Below are 20,388 nucleotides of genomic sequence, written 5' to 3'. Positions count from 1 at the left end.
GTTAGTCTTGGTCTGAATCATTTTGGAGCCTTCTGCATCTTAGACACCTGCAAACAGTAAGACATGTTGTATATTTTTGCAAGTGTCCCTTTTCACTGAATTCAAAACAACAGGGTGAATGGGTAGAATTTCTCAAAGAGTCTGGAAACACACACACAGGACTGGCAGAAGTAGCTGTGTGTCTAGTTCAGAGACAGCAGCTCCCACTTTAGGATAATCCTATGAAATTTTAATAAGATGAGTTCTAAGGAAGGAAAAAAGAAAAATCTTGCTTGGTTTTTTACAGTGCTTAAGTCTTCCACATGTGCTATTTTTGACCTCTGAATTAAAGAAAATATATTACTGCTTTAGGTTAACTGCTTACATGAGGAACAGAGTAAAACAAACAGATTAGAAACTCCTAATAGGCCTAGAACTATTTGCATATAGGTAACTATGGAAAGTACTGGTGAGAAACAAATACATTACAGAAATTAATTTAAAAAACAGAGTCAAAACCATTAAATTCAGTGCATAGTTTATTTGCAACAAGCTAACTAACCAGCTCTAACTATAGCTACACATGATAAATCAGAAGGAAACAAATTAAATTTGGAGTTCCTAATCCTTGTGACAGGAGGTTCAATTGGGCAGCAATTGAATTGCAAAAATTGATACCAACTGCCTATATTTTATTTTAATAAATAAACTATTTTCTCTGTATAAAAGTTGGAAAGGCTTAAGTTTATTAAAACATAAGCCACAGATATAGCATGTAAGAAAAATGGTGTCAAAGAACAAAGTCCAGATGAAATTTTGAATCTGCTGCATAGAAAATAATCCAGCTGAGTCAGGAGAGAAAGGAGGCAGACACAGCTACTTATTTCTGCTGAGAGTTCTTTGCTTTTCAGCATGCTCCACAATTTTTTCTTCTACATACAGTCCCTTTCTCTTTCTTACTGCATTCATGTACTTGCGGGCCTGGTTCTCCGAGTCTGCCTTTTCCCCAAAGTGCAAATATTCTTCCTCGGTCGTTGGTACCCAGAATGGGTCACTTGAAATGATCTATAAAAAGAAACAACAACAAAAAAAATAAAATAGCACAAAAGTTTATTAGTATAATTTCAGGTAATCAATTGCTAAAGTTAAGACACACTATGTAGCACTTGTCCTAAGAAGCCCAGGATGACTTTTCAAATTCAGTCGCAATTATCTGCATAGAATTTTTTTCTAAAAGTAATTTTAATTGTCAGTCAGCAAACAGTGCCAAATAACATTCAGAAAATCCTCAACTTTCATTAAGGAATTTCGAATATTATCTCACAACGATTTTATTAGAATTTAGGAGAACTGAAAGTTTCTGCCCATTTCTGTGCCCTATGTTCTTCAATCCCAATCCTGAGTTGGACAGATGGTTTAAAAATCACTGTTTCTGGTTCTAACATATTTAGCAGAGCTGTTCTTACAGCTTATTAGCCCTCATCTAGAAGAGATTTTAGATCTAACATGATCACAGAATGATTGCACATAATAATTGGATCATTACCCCAGTTTATATCCCACACTTCTCCAACTACCACAGAGAGTATTTACAAAGATCTAATTATCTTACGAGTCTTTAAAGTCTTTTCTCATTTCATTCTACATAACAAGGCTACAAAATTTTTAATTCCCCAAGTCTGAAGAGATATTTACCCTCTACCTTTGGACTATGTAAATATCACACAAATTCTAGGCTTAATGGTAACTAGCTAACCAAAGATAACAATTTAATCTGTTACTGTTAGTGACTCTTATATTACTTTCAGAAGTTTCAGTTTTACAAGCAAGTGTTTTAAGACCTAAAGAAGTAAGGGATCTCCCTCCCACCCCAAATCTAAGCTCCTAAGAATCCACCTCAGTTCTACCCATTTGTGTTATTGCTGCAGGCACCAGAAATTACTCCTAAGTCATTAAGAGTGATCATTAAGTCTTAAGCACATAGAACATGTATGCGCAATCAAATCTGGAAAATGCTCCCTAAAGAACTGATGTCTGGGTGTCCAACCAAAACTGCACAGGCTTACAGTCCTGAGATTTAACTTTTCTTCCCATCAGAGGACAAATAACAACAGAGCAGAGTAAAAAATCACTGTAGTTAATGAGCATTAAGGATCTCTGAAAGAAATAACACAATCACTTTCCAAGAACCCTAAAAATGAACACCTGGGAGGGACAGAATTAACCATATTTTGTTACACGGGTTCTACTGCAAATTTAAAAAATACTTATTTTACTTCACTGTAAATTTCCTCAAAAGATACAGTTACAAGTAACACATTTTTACTAAAAAAAAATAAAGATAATACTGTATCCATTTCTTAAACAAAATCCTCATGGAAAAAAGAGTGCAGACAAGTATTAGTTACTTGAAGAATTATGATAGTTACAACAATAATTGAGCATATTACTCTATAATAATTTCCAAAAATTAGCACTAGCACTAATAACTGACAAGTAGAGAACAAATTTCCCTAAACTGCCGATTTTAGATGAATGTTATAAATCTTTTCTACTATTACAACCTTTCTCTTCTGACAAATCCTTTCCATTGCCATATGATATTTCAACCCAAGCAAAATTTCCTAAAGCTTAAGTTACACAAACTAACAAGAAGAGAAATTAAAAACTGATGACTTAAGATGGTCATTTTCCCCCAGAAACATCAACAACTTTGAGTCCTAATCTAATACCTCATCTTAAATAACACTTAACACAACCATACCAATTACATTTTCAGGGGAGTTAGGAGAATGAATATGGCAGATGTCTAGTTTGTATTAGGTAACACTGAAGGTTCAATCCTGCAAAAATAGTATGTAAAGCTAAACCAAGAAATCCAGTGCTAGTTTGTCACAGTTAAGCACATACACAGTCCTGTTAAATTAAGTGGGTATTACTCGTGCTGAAAGTGACAGCCAATCTCAATTATTTATGTGGGAAATAACTATGCACAGGGTTGTCTGGCTGAAAACCAAAAGCAAGCAGAGCTCAGAAATAAACAGTATGAAACTTAGCTTTCCAAATTTTTCTATGTTTATTTTTAACATAAACGTAGGGACTGTCTAACCACAGAAGAATCTGCCTGAGTCATACCCATTCTGGAATCTTGCACAGGGCCTTATAACCAATCCTTAGAAACTTAAAGGTGATTCCTTGACAGCTTACACCAATAAAAAAAGAATGGTCCCCACTCTCTGAGAGTTTGAAAGTTTTACCATTATTTTATGCCTTAGAAATAGAGAAAAAGGGCAGTGAGGATTGCCTGTTGACTGAATGAAGTTGTAGTGATGCTCATCCTGAACATCTTAATAATGTAAAGCTGCCAGGGACTTCCCTGTTCATGATCTGCTTAAATAGCTGAACAAACAAAAATTTCAAAGTCCAAGGACACATGAAAAAGAAAAGATAACTCACACTCAATGGATTTGCTCCAGACTGTACTACTGAGAGAGGTCATACAGCTACAAACTATGATAAATTAAAAGGCTGTTACTATCCCCTTTGATGAAGTTTTTTTTACATTAGCAAGAAATGTAACACCCAGAAATTATGCTCAGAGAGAAACAGTGAAACAGCAGTTCTTGAAGAATGAATACAACAGAGGAGTCCAAAAGTATACAAAATTCAACTTACAGATCTAATCTACCTGTAAATATTTAGATACTGCAGTGATGGATGCTTAAGAAAATCCCCAGGTTTGACAGACTGGCTCTTTCAATAATTGATGAAAGACTTGCTCTACTGAAGTTTTGCCCTGAATACTTCTTCCACCGATAATAATTCTTTATCCTTCAATAGGCCTCAGGAAAGTCAGCATAACAGGAGGCTCAAATTTATGTACTGGCTACTAATAAGTAGCCAGCAAAGGTAAACCTGCAAACTTATTGCAGCACAGGGCTACAGAATCCTGAGTGAACCTTGTACTGCTACATGATGCAGAGCTGCTCTGTGAAGAGGTTAATTAGGTTCCAAAAACTACCTCAGGAGCTAGTTTTGCTTCTCAACCTCTTTAAATAATTCAACCACTACATACTGCTCCTAGAGCAACATCTGGTGGCATCAGAAATTTCTGTTAGAGGACCATGGCTACCTAAATGGTGCAGACACACTGCAAAAGGTGAGTTATTCAGCACATGTGTTACCACACCCTGGTAAGTAATGAGAAAGAGGAAGCCAGATCAGCTGAGTCAGCTGGAATCTGGGGCACCAGCTGTGCAGCTTCTTTAAGAAGTCACTGTAACCCTAAAATGAGTACACAGAGGCACTACTGCCACAGAGACAAAAATAAGCAGGAAGTTTTCTTTTTTAAAAGTTCTGATTCTCTAAGTGAAGGTGAGGACACAAACTGGACTGTTCCTCTTTATTGACATCATATTAACGTATCAAAGCAAATGCTCAGAGCAGGTGGCATCCATCATTGCCCATGCTCTGTTAATACAGTGCAAGCAAGCAAAAGGAAGAAAACGTTTCCCTATAACGCTCCCAAAGCATTGTCAGCAATTTCCTTACAACAGGGACGGTCACAATGGTGGGTCTGGGCTTCCTGGAAGCAGAGCTGAGAACCTTTTTAGGCCCTGAGCTATTGTTTGTATTCATGGGAACCACACAGGGATGGCTTTGGAATTTGTGACAGAAATTGAGTTTTTGTCTGGATGAAGTCCTAAATGATTAATTAGATTCTAAATGGATCAATCCTTCTGGAATATGATGTAGTTATTTCACAGATAGCATTTACTGTGGATCCCAAAAGATCCACAGGATTAAAGCAGAAAAGATGTTCAGAAACACTATGTTGTTATGTCACTTTAAATTTAAAATGATTTAGATTTTTCCATATACTATTTTTTCAGATACAATTTGTTCAAACTATGACTTAAAATCAAAAAAACCCAGTCAAATATATTCTGAAGCATGTCCCATCACTTAGTACAGAACTATGAGCCCATTCTAAGTATAAATAAAACAGTTTACAATGTAGTCAGCTGGGATTAGGTATTTCAAAAGAAGTGAATACATTACTTAAAACACTGTAAGTGAAGGGTATTCTTGAGAAAAAGAAATCATTCTAAAGCAAGATGTTTCGTTAAATATCACTATTCAAACCAACACACCCAAACAATAAAGTCTCATAAGACTTGTTCAGTAACAGCATGCAGAGCAGCTCAGGCAAAACAGATGTCACTTTTTTTCAGCCTAACAGCTACACATTAATTATTCAAGCAATAAATGCTTGTATCTTTGTCAGAGACATAATCTGAGTACCTGTAATAACCAATCAATAAAAATAGAAATACTACAAGCATACTATGTTAATACTGAAAGATGACAGTGTGTACTAATCCTGCAAATGATTATGTAAGCTAATCAAGCTTGTCAATAAGACATGAGTTAGAGCAGATCACTTGCACTTCAAGAGGACTTAGAATTTTAAGCCTTAATTTGAGGATGATTTATTATTTGCATTTCAGTGTCACCCAGATGGCTCCAATACTGATCCCCATCCCATTGTCTAGTGCATTTCACAAAATGATGGTATGAAACAGTCTCTGCCTAAGGCAGCCTAATTATGCAAAACAAGGTTGAGAGAAGCATCAAAAGCAAACAGAAGGGATCTGCCTAGTTCATCCAAAAGGTCAGGCAGATCTGGGAACACGGCCATGTTCCTAGTAGCATTTCCCCTACTGGTCCTTACTGCCTGATGAAGACAGAAAATTTCTTCGGAGCCAAATATCATCAATGTGGAAAATGCTTTAGTTGGACGATGAATAGAAAGAGCAGGGCAACACTGTCTGATGGAGATTTTAAGATCAGTAAGCAACATTATGGCCTTTGTGAACTGCCTAATGAGAAATCCCAAGAAACATTAAAGTCAGTACCACCAGCAGCCCTCAGCACACCAGGATAAACCTTATGCCAGAAGTTCCTTTAAAAAAAATATAATTCAAAACTATTATGCACAATTTCAAAGGTGACACAGGTGTCAGTGTATCAGAATCCCTTCTACCTTTGAAAACTTGATGCAAGAAAGATACTTCAAGAGCATTTGCAGTTCCAGTGGTGTCCATCACCTACTAATGACATAGACTGTGCAACTCAAAAAGGTACAGATGATATACACATATGGAACGCCTGAAGCAGCCCTGGAAAAGGAAAATTTTCAGGTAAACTTACTTTCAGGTAAAATGGCAGAACTTTGCAGAGGTTTGTGTGAATAGTTACCTGCTGTTTTTTCAAAACAGCATATGTAATATGCTGGGTAATGCTGCACGAGTGCTTCTGCACTGAGCACAGACAAATGCAAGGCCATTTGGATACAGGCAATGTGCTTCCAGAACAGAGAATACCCTACATGTATGTGTTAGGAGTGTAGATTCCCTACAGGTAAAATGAGCCTCTGAAAGTATCTTATAATTTGGAGCTACCATTCACAATATATAAGGGGGACTGCCAAGGCCTTAAAATGCCCTGCCAGACACAAGAACTGCTCTTACAAGAAATAATATAATAATGAACACTTACACAGTTATAAAATAAACTCATACAAGTTTATTTTGGCTCAAGAGCATCATCCTTGTTTGTGTCTCAATGAGCTAAGCTTTAGCCTTGACTTCAGTCAGTAGCTGCAAACAGGAATTTGGTAACTGGAAATAAAAAAAGGAGACGTGGCTCTACTGCTGCATTTTTTCCTATTACTTAAGAAACATGTATTGAGAGAGAGAATTAAAGCCACACCACTAGCACTTTTATTTACTGCTTCAATTAGCTTCAAATGTCCTTGCCAATACAATGAGCTTCTCATATTTGAAAGGTTCCAGGTTACTCCTAGAATTCATTTATGTGCCTGAACTGTCACTGGCACAATAATGTACGTAAAGTTACAGTTCAAAGCTACAGTAGACTCACAGATTCTCTGAGTCTCTCTCATTACTTTAGCCTGCTTCCTGTTTAATTCAAGCCTAACAATCTCATCCAGCAACTTCTATATTAAGCCTCATCTTCCAAGTTGTAAAATGACTTACAATTCGAAAAGAATGAATTCAAATTCAGAATATAAAACTTCCAGATTCAGAATGCCTCCTCATATTCTTAGCAATTACTACATGCAGTCCTTCTCTTTCTGTTTCTCCAGACTCCTGATAGACACTATTCTACTTAGAAGGGAAAACAAAAAAGAATTCTGATTAAATATGTTTGCAGCTCACTCATGCCCTCCCCAAGAATAAAAGTGTGTCTAACAGCCAATCATTATGCAATTTAAGAGATGCGAATTAACAGAAATACTGTACATTTCACAACTTTACAACTAGTAGATGTCTTTGACAATTTTCAGACTAACTGAAAATTCAATCAACATCTCTATAGAGCCACATGCATTATATTTTTACTTATAACACAGATTTCCCAAATGGGATTAGAGTTCCATTATTCTAAGCATTGTGCAATCATAAATATCTTCTTGTTCAGAGAACCTTATGATTAAGATAAAATGACATGACTAAAAGATTGAACTACAAAGAATAGAGAGACAACAAAGGAAACAGGCTCAAACAAAAACATATACTAACTGAAGGTGTATTACTAATTCAGGGATTTAAAAAAAATACAACTAGTCCATAATTATCCTAAAGTTCAACATTTTAAACTAACAATTCAGAAGAAAGTTGATATTGAAATCTATGAAAATACTGCCAAGTAAACCCAACACACCTAACATTTGCCTAGGCTTATCATAGAGGAAAATACCTGACTAACTTTAAAAATTAATTTGTGTAAGCTGGGACCAAACTGAAAGCTCCCACTAATGGTTACTTGGTGCCATCCTCTACCAGCAGGAATAAATTATATAAGCATGCCAGAAGAAACTAATAAAAAAGGAGTATGTGACCAGATAGACCTCGATACATGTATTGCTCCGTCCCCTGGGGCTGGAGCAATCTGAACTACACAAAATACGTTCATTAACTGAAGGAAAAAAAAGGTAATATCATTTCCACAGAGACCAAAATGGCTTCATTTAAATGTAGGCTCTGTCACTGACCTTCCTGTGTTTAGAGTCTACAAATCATGTTAATGAAATATAATAAAAGAGTCAATTCAAGCCTCAATTCTTTAAACGTTCTCTATATATGTGATTTCCATGAGATTAAGTGTTTAAAAGTTCAAAAATCCACAAAAGTGTCTACTTCATGAAGTGTAAAATGGGGTTAACAACATTTTAGAAGGAATCTGTGTAGACAAATGCATGTCCCAGGTACTCAGCTAATGAGCTGAGCACACTGAGAAAACACCACTAACACAAAATTAATTCCAAATGTCATGGAAGGGTTAGGATATCATGCAATTAAAGCAGCAGCCATACACTGGCAGAACAAAATGCAGAACAAAACCAAGTAGCTACTGCACTTTCTTCCCATTTTTAACACTAAAGAAAAAATACTTTAAGATGACACAGTTCACATCATATTATCTCACATAGTGATAAATTAAATAACAGGGATTCAAATAAAATGCTGGTGTTTATCATTTATATACATATACCATTATAATTCATCACTAAGGTGGCAATGTCAAAGTCATGCCTAACATCTGATGCAACTTGACAGGGTTTTTTATTTGAGGGTTTTCTTTTGTGCAGAATACAGAGAAAAAAATAACCAGGATCTGAGACACAAACCATTTCTCATGGCATCCCTGTCATGCCACCACTAGAGATTCTGAAAATTGTATTTATTTAGCAATTCTGCTGATGATGGGAGAGTAACATGCACTCCTTCTGCCACCACTGCACAGAGCCAACATTACTAGCAGCTTAGTAAAAGGCTTATTTTGTCACAAAAATATGTTAGCATGGCTTTCAATGAGAAAAAAATCCCAACACTCCTGACTGACAGATTTGCCAGGTGGAGAGGTGACTGGCTTACACAATAATTTCTCCTACTACATTTTTACATACTAGCTGCAATTATAATCTCTCCTCAGGGTCAATTCTAGAAAATGTTGCCAGTTGTTCGAATCTCCCTTTCCCATGCATATCTATAATTATGTGTGAACATTCTCTTATGTGAAATTCATAACATCTGAGAGTGAACACACGGGCCAAGGTTTGTGGTGGAAGGGAAGGCCAAGAGACACGGGGTTTGTGTTTTTGCTTAGTGTTGGAGCACAGTAGCTACAAACCCTACAGAAGCTGGCACAGAACAATGGTTAGCTGGAATTATCATCCCTCTGACTGATATTTCTTTAGGGCACTGATGTCAGGGGCCATTCAGACAAAAGACCAGTTAGGCCACAAAACCACACCAGTTGCACTTCAGATGAGAACATCCAAACCTGACAAGATTGCCATATGCAATACTGCCAACACTCACTGGTTAAGGTACCTGACCTGTAACTGCCTTACACTGAGATCCCTATATTCAAAAGCTGTAGTTTGGCAATTTTTTATGTGTATACCATCTATGGAGGGTTGTCCTTTTTTTTCCTTTTTGCATTCTGTGAAGCTGTTTTTCCCTTCTGTGGTTCTCTGTGAAGTCAAACTTAATTACAAATTAAATGAATCAGCATTGAGGGAGGAGAGGCAAGTCCCTGGTCCCTGCATCTTCTAACACCAGGAAGGTACCACTGCTAAAGAAGATACTTTTCCAAGTGTACCGTTTCAAGGATTCCCAACTCTTTTGTTAGCACATGGCTGGTTTGCAGAGGTCCTCCTTTTCCACTGGTATCCACATAAAATTCCTGAGGCAGTTACAACAATTACTAACAAAGAAATACTGTTAGTGGAGTATTTAACAGATACTACCTACCAAGACAATTTAGCTACAGAAACTGAGGAAGAACCCACACCACGTGAAAAACCAGCACATATTTCAGAGAGAAACAGTGGTGAGCAGTCCATAGCTGGCAACTTCATGGAGTATTACTGACCTCAAAAATCTGCGGTTGGTTGTACTCAGAGACTTGACATTTGAGGTGACAAAACAAATCAAAGATGAAACAAACAAACAGAAAGACTTCTCATCCATTTACAGAAGTTTCTACTGGCTTCTAACATCAAATAAAGGAACACCTGACTAAAACAAACAAACAAAAAAAACAAACCAAAAAACCCCCAGTCAAACCGAGGAAAACCTAGACTTCATAGTTAATTTAAAAAATTTAATGTGAAAAGTTTATACTGACTCTTGCCCTTTCAGCTCCTTCAGTGGAGTCTTTTGAGGAGCCCTACAATGCAGGTGGTTTGTCTTAAAGAAGGAACTCGGACTTACAGCTTCTTCTCTTTCTCCTTGAAGACCTACTGTCTGCATCACAGGAACAAACTACAGTGCACTTTCAGCTGTTGACACTCCTCATCTGCTTTCCCACTTGCATGTTGAAATCCTTTAAACCTTCACATTCACCTCTTCATTTAAGTTACAAAGATGACCAAAGGGAATGATTCTGAGGACACCTCCACTTACTATCAGCACACTTAATTTTGAAAGAATGACATTTATTCCCTTTGCCTTTAAGTATGAAAATACATGTTGATTTGGAATATATAAGGTCAAAAAAAATACCTAAGTGCCTGCTAACCCTTAAAAGGTTAACTTTCATGTGCATTAGATTTATTGATACATTTTCTGTTAGTGGTAGGTTGGGGTTGTTTTGTGGTTTTGAGTTTTTTCCCACTCCCAAAGAAGTTCACCAGAGAACTCATGAAAAAAGGCACATAAAATTCAGTGAAACACATTTATGAAGAATCAGTTTCAATTATGAAGGACTTACTTTCTACTGAAATAAAAAAAGCTTCCCATCTAAACAAAATGTAAATACAGTTGTGAACAGTATATCTTTAAAAAGAAGTAAGACTAACATAAGGCTACATTTTTCCTCTTCATTTCAAAAAGGAATTAATCAAATGCCTTGACCAAAACTTAACCTTTTCCGCTTATTATTCCAGTCTGCCACATCTACAGGAAATAGATCACCAAAACAGATGGAGTGAATAGATATTTTTACCTCCCAGTGGCTGAACATCAGCTGTGGACTCGCCAGGCCACTGGTTCTCTTCCTGATTTCATCAGCAAAACCAAAGCTTTCTGCTACTGGCAGGACGGCCTTAATAATAAACACATCCGTCCCCTCTTTCATCTCCTCCTGTAACACTCTGCCTTCTCTCTTGGACAGGACAGCATACACACGACCTGCAAAGACACAATTCTGATGAGCTTACCAGCACATTTATATTCTGCATCATGAAGAGAAGTACATAAATACTTGTTCAGGAAGCTTCAGCATTAAGTAAAATTAAGCACAACTTCTTTGGCTAAAATTCTTCCTTGTAAGTGGATCAATTAAGCAGATCCATTAAATTCAAACAACCGACATAATCTGCCAGTACAATGTAAAGAACCACATAAGTAACATTTAATACATTATGACTACTGTATAAATCCACACAGGTACATTTTACACAATCATATGACTGATTTTAAAAGGCACTTTGTCAGATTATGTGCCTAACTTGCTTTATTTCTCAGAATCAAATATTTGAGAGTCATTACTAGGAAATATTACTCTCTTTCAGGAATTGTATCTTAGCTACCTTTAGAAATTTGTTTGGATCACCATATCACTGAAAACTAGCTTATCTGAAATACTACATATTTATTACATTTAATGTGTTCAATTAGTTTTTTAATTAATGCAGTCTTAAGTTAGTCATGGATAATTTCAATTCTCTTTCCCAAATTAATACTCAATCCATTGAAATACAGTGTACATATCATGAAAGTAGTTGTGAAAATGTCCATGCTTGACTTTAGAATAGGGAATAAATTTTTAAATCAGTTTTGCTAACTTATGATTTAAGTATTCTACAGACAAAAACCTAACAAATACATTTGTGTTGATCAAGATAAAAAGATCAAGGTAAAACCATCAAGAAAACCTACACACTGAAAAAATGGTTTAGGAATGCCCACATTTACGGACATGAACAGTTAATAAGTATTAAATCTACAAATTAACTTTAAGAGTACCTTGCTGTGAAGAACAAGTTAATAACAATTTCTAAGAGGTTCAAATATATTATATTGCACTGAAGAAACATGAATACATACTGCTACCTTTTAAATAGCTGGGCAAAACTGACTCTTACTGGAAATAATTAGAAATATACATTACTTTGTAATAACTGCCACCTATTCTGATTTGACAGAAAGGTATCATTAAATACTACAGCCACATGCACTGATTTGCATATATATTGAGGAAATGTTGGAGTTGGTTTATTGCCTTTATTTTTAAAATACAGAATCTGGTCCTTTTTCAGGAAATTCAGCACAAGCACACAGTACAATTAAATCTTGTATCAGAGCAAGGAATGAAGCATCAATTCAGCAGCAAAAATTTCAGAGTTTTCAGTTCCCTAATAAAATGTGGATTGAAGTGCTCTTTCTATTATCACTGATAATTTTATCTGCTCATGCCCTTACCAGGACCTCCTCGCTGTCCCTCTGACTGAACTTCACCTTTACTGTGCACAATTGTCTTCTTAATGTTCATGAGAAAATTGAGGAAATACTTAAGAGTCTACATTTAAAATCACAAAAAGATTAAGGCATTCTGAAGATAAGGCACTGACCTTGCCAGGCATGTACAGCCTTGGTTAACATAATTAAGCAATTTCAAGTCTGTGGAAATTTCAGAGAGTCCAAAATATTCTCAGATATGAAAGGGTCAGGTCTCAGCACAGCTCACAATTCAGTAACTGCTTTAAAATGCAAGTTTAAACGTTTCAAAAGAGCATCATATCATGGTCACTGTACATATACTGTGTGTGTAACACACAGTATATATTAAAGGCAATTTGCTAAAGCAAGTAAGTTCAAAACCAGTTTATAGGTTATTTTACTGTTTTTAGTAGGACGTAGCAAACTTTCCACACATATTTAATAAGTAAGGTAACATTTACTACAAAGCACACATTCTGGCCATAATTTACTGAAGATTATTCTTTGATGCCAGAAGACAATTTATAGCTTTAGTAAATGGTTTTTAGCTATATGTATTTGATCCCAGCAGTCTGGAGTGTTGGCTCAATCAATGGTGTCACAAACAACCTATATAAGGCCTTCAGTTTTACCACTATGGGCAGACTGCATTATACTGAAGAAATATTGGTTCTACTCCAATTAGTTTAATGGATTTAGCAGCATCAATCACCAAGGAATACTGTAAGATCTTATTCAAAACAGTTCAAACAGTTTTTTTGAAACCACAACAGTGCTTCAAAAACAGCTTTGTGGTCCTGCAACAATCTGTGGATAATGGACTCACTTCCATTATGTATTAAGTCCAGCTCCTTGAAATATCCAGCTCCTGTTCACTGCTTTACTGAAGGATACTTTAAGTAAGTGAAAAAAATAAAGCTTCCTACTGGACAGAAAGACTGTGGAAGGAAACAGCATCACCATGTGCAAGAGCCCAGGGGTCACCATAAACTTTGCAAACAGGGAAGAAGGAGCTGCTCTTCTGTTTTGGATCTGCATGTCTTCACTCACACAACTGAGTCAGAGATAATACTATGAATTGATCTAACATTTTAATAACTTAATTAAAAAAAAATCACATAAGGAATACTATCAAAATCCAAAAACGAAAGCTACAACAGAGACCAGTCAAGTCTTGTCCTAACTATGTTTCACTGACACCTTCAAAATGAAAAGGCTGTCTACCTTTCAGTATCCAGAACACAAGAAAGAAAGAAGAGTTCAAAAGGTAGGAATATCAGCAGGCAAAAGCTAATAACAATAAATAAACATGATACTAGTTCAGAACATTCTTCAGCTTTTGAGACTTTACACAGAACTTCCGTAAAGCAGGACTGTGCATAAAAATGGATTTTTCTAGTGAACTAACTGTAGGAATGAGATGCTCAAAGTATATCAAACAGCAGGTGTATGCAGGACCCAAGTCTAAACCCAAGGCCCATTATACTGGACATGTATAAGCTTGTAACACATCCCTGTGTTCTGCTTTCCTTGTTCCTCTCCTCAGCTCCAGTTCAGAAAAGTCTGATGGAAAAAGCTTTATACACTGAGAACTCTCCCAGAAGGTAACATCTTAGAAAGAAGCAGATCAATATGAAGACATATTAAACTTCACTGGGTATCAATGTATGGAATGCCAAGGGGAAGAATAAAGTTACAAAAGCCAGTGGTTTCTCACATGTCAACTGCCAAGCCTGACTGGGCAGCAGGCATGCTTTTCACTTCCCCTAATGAGGATGCAATTTATTAGCCTAAATTTCCATAATAAAAATTAAATTCATGAATTTGTAATGAACTAAGTGCATGTCCATGGCTATTACCCCACAACTCACATTCATTAGATTGGACTAATTTGCTTGCATGTCTGAGTCCTAAATTACACTCATTAAAAATATATATATATGCATTACAAAGCCATGCTTCCATTTGGGTTTATGGCACAATTGATTAGCCAATGCATGTTAATTCCCTCACTGCAAACAATCATGCTTTTTGGGCAGTGGGTATTTTGGAAAACAGCAATTTATATGTACAGTGTTTTTATGGTTGCAAAATTGATATCTTCCTTATAGCTTGATGTAGAGATAGTAGTAGTAGTAGTCTAGTTTTGATAGGCATTCTTACATGCTAGAAAAGATAGTTTAAAATGCCAAAGTTCTGTGTCACAGTAAGTTGTGTTTAAGGGAATGTGTTAATAAGCTTACCCCAGGACACCTTTTGCCAGTACTGCCAGAAAAGAACAGGATCATGTATCTGTACAAAACAATTGCTCACTGAAAGGCATTTTTTTTCATTACATACAATTTTAAATTTTGCTCTCTGGACTGCTATCATTATGCTTGTGTTATGCTAAGAGTTTTTACAACAAGTAACCAAATATTTTATTATTGTATGTGGGATATACTATAATTTCTATCATGAATAGTACCATCAAAGTAAATTTGCCAATAGCTTAAATGCAACGGAGGTTAGTTTTAAAGAAAATCTTTGTGCATTGGATTGGATTCAGCGTGCAAGCAACTCCCATGGAAAACTCCAAGAACAACTGTTAGGGTAAGTTAAGTGATGTTGTAAGTAGGTCATAAAAACAAGTTTAAGTAGGTGTAAGTGGTAAGGTAATATAAGTGACACAATTTGGTATGCACTGGGTTTGCAAACTGATCTACTTGCATACCAGAAGGATACAGATGCCACTTAACAAAAACCAAAATTACCAACTGGACTGCAACAATAACTTAATGTTCCTTTTCCTGATTTTATTCCTATATTATTTATTATATTAACTCAACACATGGCATAAGATTCTGCACTCACTTTACAAACAGGACAGGTTTCCCATCTCTTCATGGAATTAATGCTTAAACATATGGGCAATATTGATATTCATGGTTACTGAAGCTGGTATTACAAAAACTCCATAAAAAGGCAACATTTTGTATCTTACACTTCCAAAAAGGTGTAGCATTGCTATTCATGCATATGTTTCAGATAAGCAAGAATGCTAAATTTTTATTCACAACAGTATAAATACTACAGGCTTTAGAAAATCATTGAAGAACTATAAAAAACTTTTGACAAAGCTTGTAATCAAGTTAAACTTTCTGATTCAGTCTCATTGATAAAACCTCAGGTTGGAACTCAGAAAGCAAATCCTTGACAAAGGTTTAATTTCTCAGTCTTACCTAACACTTCTGCCGTAGCCATGATTTCACACGTGTACATTGCTGCCATGAGTCTCTGGGGTTTCGCCTGCAGCGCATAACGACAGGCTTCCTTCATGGTGGCAATCAGCTGGCCAGAGAAGGGACCATAACAATCTGCAAGTGACAACTCTCCCTTGGGTTTACTAATTTTCTCAGGTGATTCTGTACCACTTCGATTCCTGTCCTGGTGTTCACTTGCACTGTGACCTTCATCAGTGCTTCCTAGAGTATTACCTTTATTTTGTTGATGTTCTGTGGCATCATTTTCCCCTGAATCCTGCCTGCTAGTTGACAGCATATCTCCAACTTTATTTATTTCCCATTTTTCCACTATAAAACAAACACCCATGAGGGGTTCTTCACACATGGGACCTGAAAGTGTAGCCAGCTGAAATCCACTTACTATGCTGTTGTCAAAGTCTCTGTATTTACCTACTTCTTTCACAGTGTTCCCAAGGCACTGCCACACAGATCTTTTATAGCCCTCAAAATTATATAACAAAATATTAGGCCCACACTTCCGTGGTCCAAAAGACCAGATCTGATCAACAGCATTTCTCCACTTTCTTCCCTGCAAATTTTTCTCCAACTTTTGTTTAAATTCTGTGATTCTATCAAGGGTCTTCTGATTTATCTCATGGGTTTTTTTATCTTCATTCAGAGATGTGTTGAGTTGCTCCATAGTTCGAATTAAGTCACTGTTTTCTTCAAGAAGTCGAGTTACCTCCTCAGGAAGTGGCATTGCTCTTACACTGAGAGTGGCTTGTTTATTTGGAGTAGATATTGTAACAAGCCCATCTGAATCAACCTGAACTCCTTCAGGAATTTTATTTTGGTCCTCTTTTGTTTGGTGTATGACAGCAACTTTCTGCTGTTTTCCTATCTCCTCATTCACCATGTCAACTTTTGGAGGTCTTGTGATTGTCTCTCGGAATGGTATAATGGGTGCTGATACACTGATCTGTACCTTTGCAAACCTGTAAAACAAAGTTTAAAAATTAGTTTTAAAATTCTGAAAATATTTGTAAACCTGCAGGAGGTAGGGCAATGGCCTTAACGTGGAACAGATGTTCATGAATAAATTTGATTGCAACACAGACTACTAGATAATGCATTTTAAACTCAAATTTTATGTACTTCAAAAAAGAAGCATTGCCTCTTATGTCTTCTAAAATATTTGGAAAGGAACTGAAGAAAACAAAAGCAAAAGCATTGCTCTGCCTCTTCATAAATCACTGGTTCACCCACGTCTTGGAAACTATGTGCTGCTGTTCTCTGCCCTCAAAAGAAATACAACAGAACTAGAAAAACATTGAGAATAAAGATAATCAAAGGGACACGAGCACCAGCAGCCTTCAGATGCTTCAGTACAAGAGAGGGTGCAAAATTACAAGGGGCACGGGGAAGGCTCATTAGGATTAACTGACAGCCAAAATACAAAAGACCCTCAACTGCAACCGACAGAGGCCCAGGAAAGCATCACAGTTACTCTGATTTTATTCCTCCCAAACTGTTGTGGGCCACACTGCTGCAGACATGCTACTGAGCAAGATGGACACTTGATTTCAACCAGTACATCTGCTCAGGCAGTTGAGATGCCCCAAGAAGATGAAGCACTGGGTAAGCTGAACAGAGGCAACCCAGAACTGTCAACCCAATAAAAGTACTCTATCTTCAGCCAGGAGCACTCGGAGAGCTGATACTCCCATTTTTTCAACACTCCTGGCACAGCAACAAGCACAAAGTTAACAGAAATATTTTTGTCTTTTTGGTCTGATAATCACTTTTACAAAAGTTTCATGTTAAAAAGTGATGCTTTAAAGTGAGGTGAAACATTTTAGGCATGTCAAATGTTATGAGTGATGGCAAGAAAAAAAGGAAGAATTATTTATTACATTTATCTGACAGACTCAAAGTTCAGAGTTGTGTATCCTTCTTAACCACTCAAGTTCTGAGCAGATTCATTACATGACAACAAAAGGACTAAGGAAAATCTCTTATGTCCTGGTAAATCTTGACAGAGTGATAAAAAAAGTTGCAGAGAAAAAGCAAATACAATTGTAAGGTTTATTTCCATGGGAATCAAAACCAGGAGAACTGTCCTTTTTGCAGTTCTTCCAGGCACTTGCATTAGACCAAAAACACAAACAGAGCACCCTCACATGCAACCACTACCTTAATTTTGTTTCTCATTCTGAACAGAGTAATTTAATCCCCTTGTGCTTAGTATTTGCAATGCTCTTTGGAGAGAAAGTTCTAAAAATTTCTGTTGTAAAAAGTAGAAAATAAATGTTCAGAGTCACAAGGTCTAATTTCTTACTAATTGGGAAGAAGAGCTAATTGGGAAGAAAAAAGAAAAACAAATTTAGCAAAATTAAGCAGAACATACATATTTAATCATTTAGATAAACACAGATGACTGATCTTTTAGTTGTTTCCATGTCTCTCCACATCTTTGACAATAAGTATCACTTGAACATAATTTTTTAAATACACACTGGGAAAGCTAAAATTAAGTATGTACTTTTGAACAAGTCTGATTAAAATCTTGACAAAGACAATACAATGTAGTTTGAATTCAGCAGAACCCTTAGATGTAATTAGTCGACAAACATCAACTCTGCAAAACCCAGTTGATGCAATTATGGCAGATGCTAACATCAGAATTTTGCACTACTTCAGGTGTGACTTAACTATTTTGAATAACCTTTCCCGATATTTTGGGCGAAAAACTTGTGGATCACATTTTAAGGTTATCCTATGCTGCCTCAATCCCTATTTGCTATTCCAAATTATGAAAGCTTCGAAGAATTTAAACATTAGTACAGAAACACAGAGAGCTAATACAGCTCACAATTCAGAGCACAACTTTTCCTCTTTGTGCTTTAATAGTTAACTAGTGCAAGTTTATCACTGTCAGAATTTACATGGAATCCATGAGGAATGGAGCAAGACAGGGATCCCATTCTGGGCTTTTCCTTTTAGAAAACAGGGAGAGAAGGAAGGACAATTCTCATCCCACAAGGCAGTACGTGAGGGATGGCAGCTAAGAGATGCCAAATCCTCAGGGATGACTTGATGGAGCATGAGCCAGTCAACACACTTGTTCCCAGCTCCTTTTGGGAGGTGGTGCCCAAGTGAGAAAATCAGGCATCAATGTCTGGTAGGACAATGGTGGGAGCCCTGCTGGTTTGTGTCTGCAGGTGTTTCTTGGTTTTGCTGACAATCCCTCAAGCACAGAGTGTTTTTGGGCTTTGGTAGTTTAGAACACTGACAACATGTTCTTGAAGAATACAGCTAAAGGACACAAAATGGTCACTTCTGACAGTTTATCATTCTCTTAACAAAAGCCAAATTAGAAGACAACTCATAAAAAACCCAAAGTTATGCACACAAAACTAAAGGTTAGGAATGTAAATTAGGGACTGCTACTAGCTGCTCACTACAATCCTATTTCCCTGTCATGTAGCTATTATTTTAGGATTTTTTTCCAAATTTAGACCGTTGCCAAGAAGAAAGGCATTTATACAATCTTGGTATGCAAACTGCAGCTTAAGATAGGCACAACCAGTTTTGCTTTAACACATTACGTTTAAGTAGGGTGTATTAATAAATAATACTATGTTTTTAGAAGTGGTAAAAATGTGTTGCACTAAGTTGTAATGACGATAACCATTAACACATACTTCCAATTTTACAACTTCCATAGGAAATGACTGTTCTCTGATATTAACCTGAAATGAGTATGGATACATTAACATCAACATTCAACAACACATCATCAGGTTTGCTTCTTGGTTTAGAATGAAAATGACAGTAAATGTATGTGGCAGAAGTACCAGGAATGTTTTATGAAATGAACTTAGAGGAAAAGATTGTTTCAGACAACTGTTCTTCTATCATTTGAAGAAACAGAGTATATTAAAAATATGCACATATGCTTGCAAAAAATATTGCTCATGAATGAAAACAGATTAACATTTGAAAAAAAATAAATGAGAAGAGAAAATGAATGGGATAGAGTGTGCACATAAAATTTTAGTCTTTGTGATTTCTAATTTTTGAGAGGTCATTTATGAGACATAATGCCTCTCAGTTTTTATTTTCTACAAACACCACATTACATTCTTAACTGGACTCCTAAACTTACTGCAATTTATAATTTCTAGGAAGTGCCCAAAGGATCAATAAGACATATAGAAGTGATAAGCTGGTGGCTTCTACCTCACTGTAGATAATTTTATAGCTACAAAAAGGCACATTTATGACCCAATGGTAAAAACTGCTGGTGGATAAATCTCTATTTTACCAGAATATAAATCAAGATATTCATCTGACAGAGAAACACAACAGACATCTACTGAACCAAAAATATTTCTTCCTACTTGGCCCTCTAACCTTTCTCTCAGGTCATCCAAGCAACGCTGAAGATGAACTTCTCCTGCTGTCACCAGCACATGTTCTCCTGTCTCCTGGATTAAAACCTGCACACAAGGATCAGCTTGGTTTAAAAGCTTCATCCCTCTGACCAGCTGAGGCATCTCACCTGGCAAAATAAGATATTATTAACAAAGTAATGCTGGATAAGGAATACTTGAAATAGGATAGACTTTAACCGAGAAATAGTAAAA

At 36.4% G+C, this 20,388-nt stretch overlaps 1 protein-coding gene across 2 annotated transcripts in view; it reads right to left on the bottom strand.

Moving 5' to 3' along the window:
- Positions 1-500: 500 nt before the first annotated feature.
- Positions 501-20,388, bottom strand: part of EFL1 (elongation factor like GTPase 1) — a 69,586-nt gene continuing 49,698 nt past the window's right edge. For both annotated transcript variants that reach the window (XM_027688815.1, XM_027688816.1), the window contains exons 17-20: positions 20,156-20,303; positions 15,737-16,734; positions 11,020-11,204; positions 501-1,044 (exon numbers count right to left, since the gene is read on the bottom strand). In XM_027688815.1, coding sequence (XP_027544616.1) covers positions 856-1,044; positions 11,020-11,204; positions 15,737-16,734; positions 20,156-20,303 — 1,520 coding nt within the window. In that variant the 3' untranslated portion in view covers positions 501-855. The remainder of the gene's footprint in view (positions 1,045-11,019; positions 11,205-15,736; positions 16,735-20,155; positions 20,304-20,388) is intronic.

The sequence above is a fragment of the Neopelma chrysocephalum genome, unplaced genomic scaffold, assembly GCF_003984885.1.
Source record: "Neopelma chrysocephalum unplaced genomic scaffold, ASM398488v2 Primary Assembly neopelma1_75, whole genome shotgun sequence".
Lineage (NCBI taxonomy): Eukaryota > Metazoa > Chordata > Aves > Passeriformes > Pipridae > Neopelma > Neopelma chrysocephalum.
Note: the sequence above shows the minus strand (reverse complement) of the source record. Positions and strands in the feature narration are given on the sequence as shown.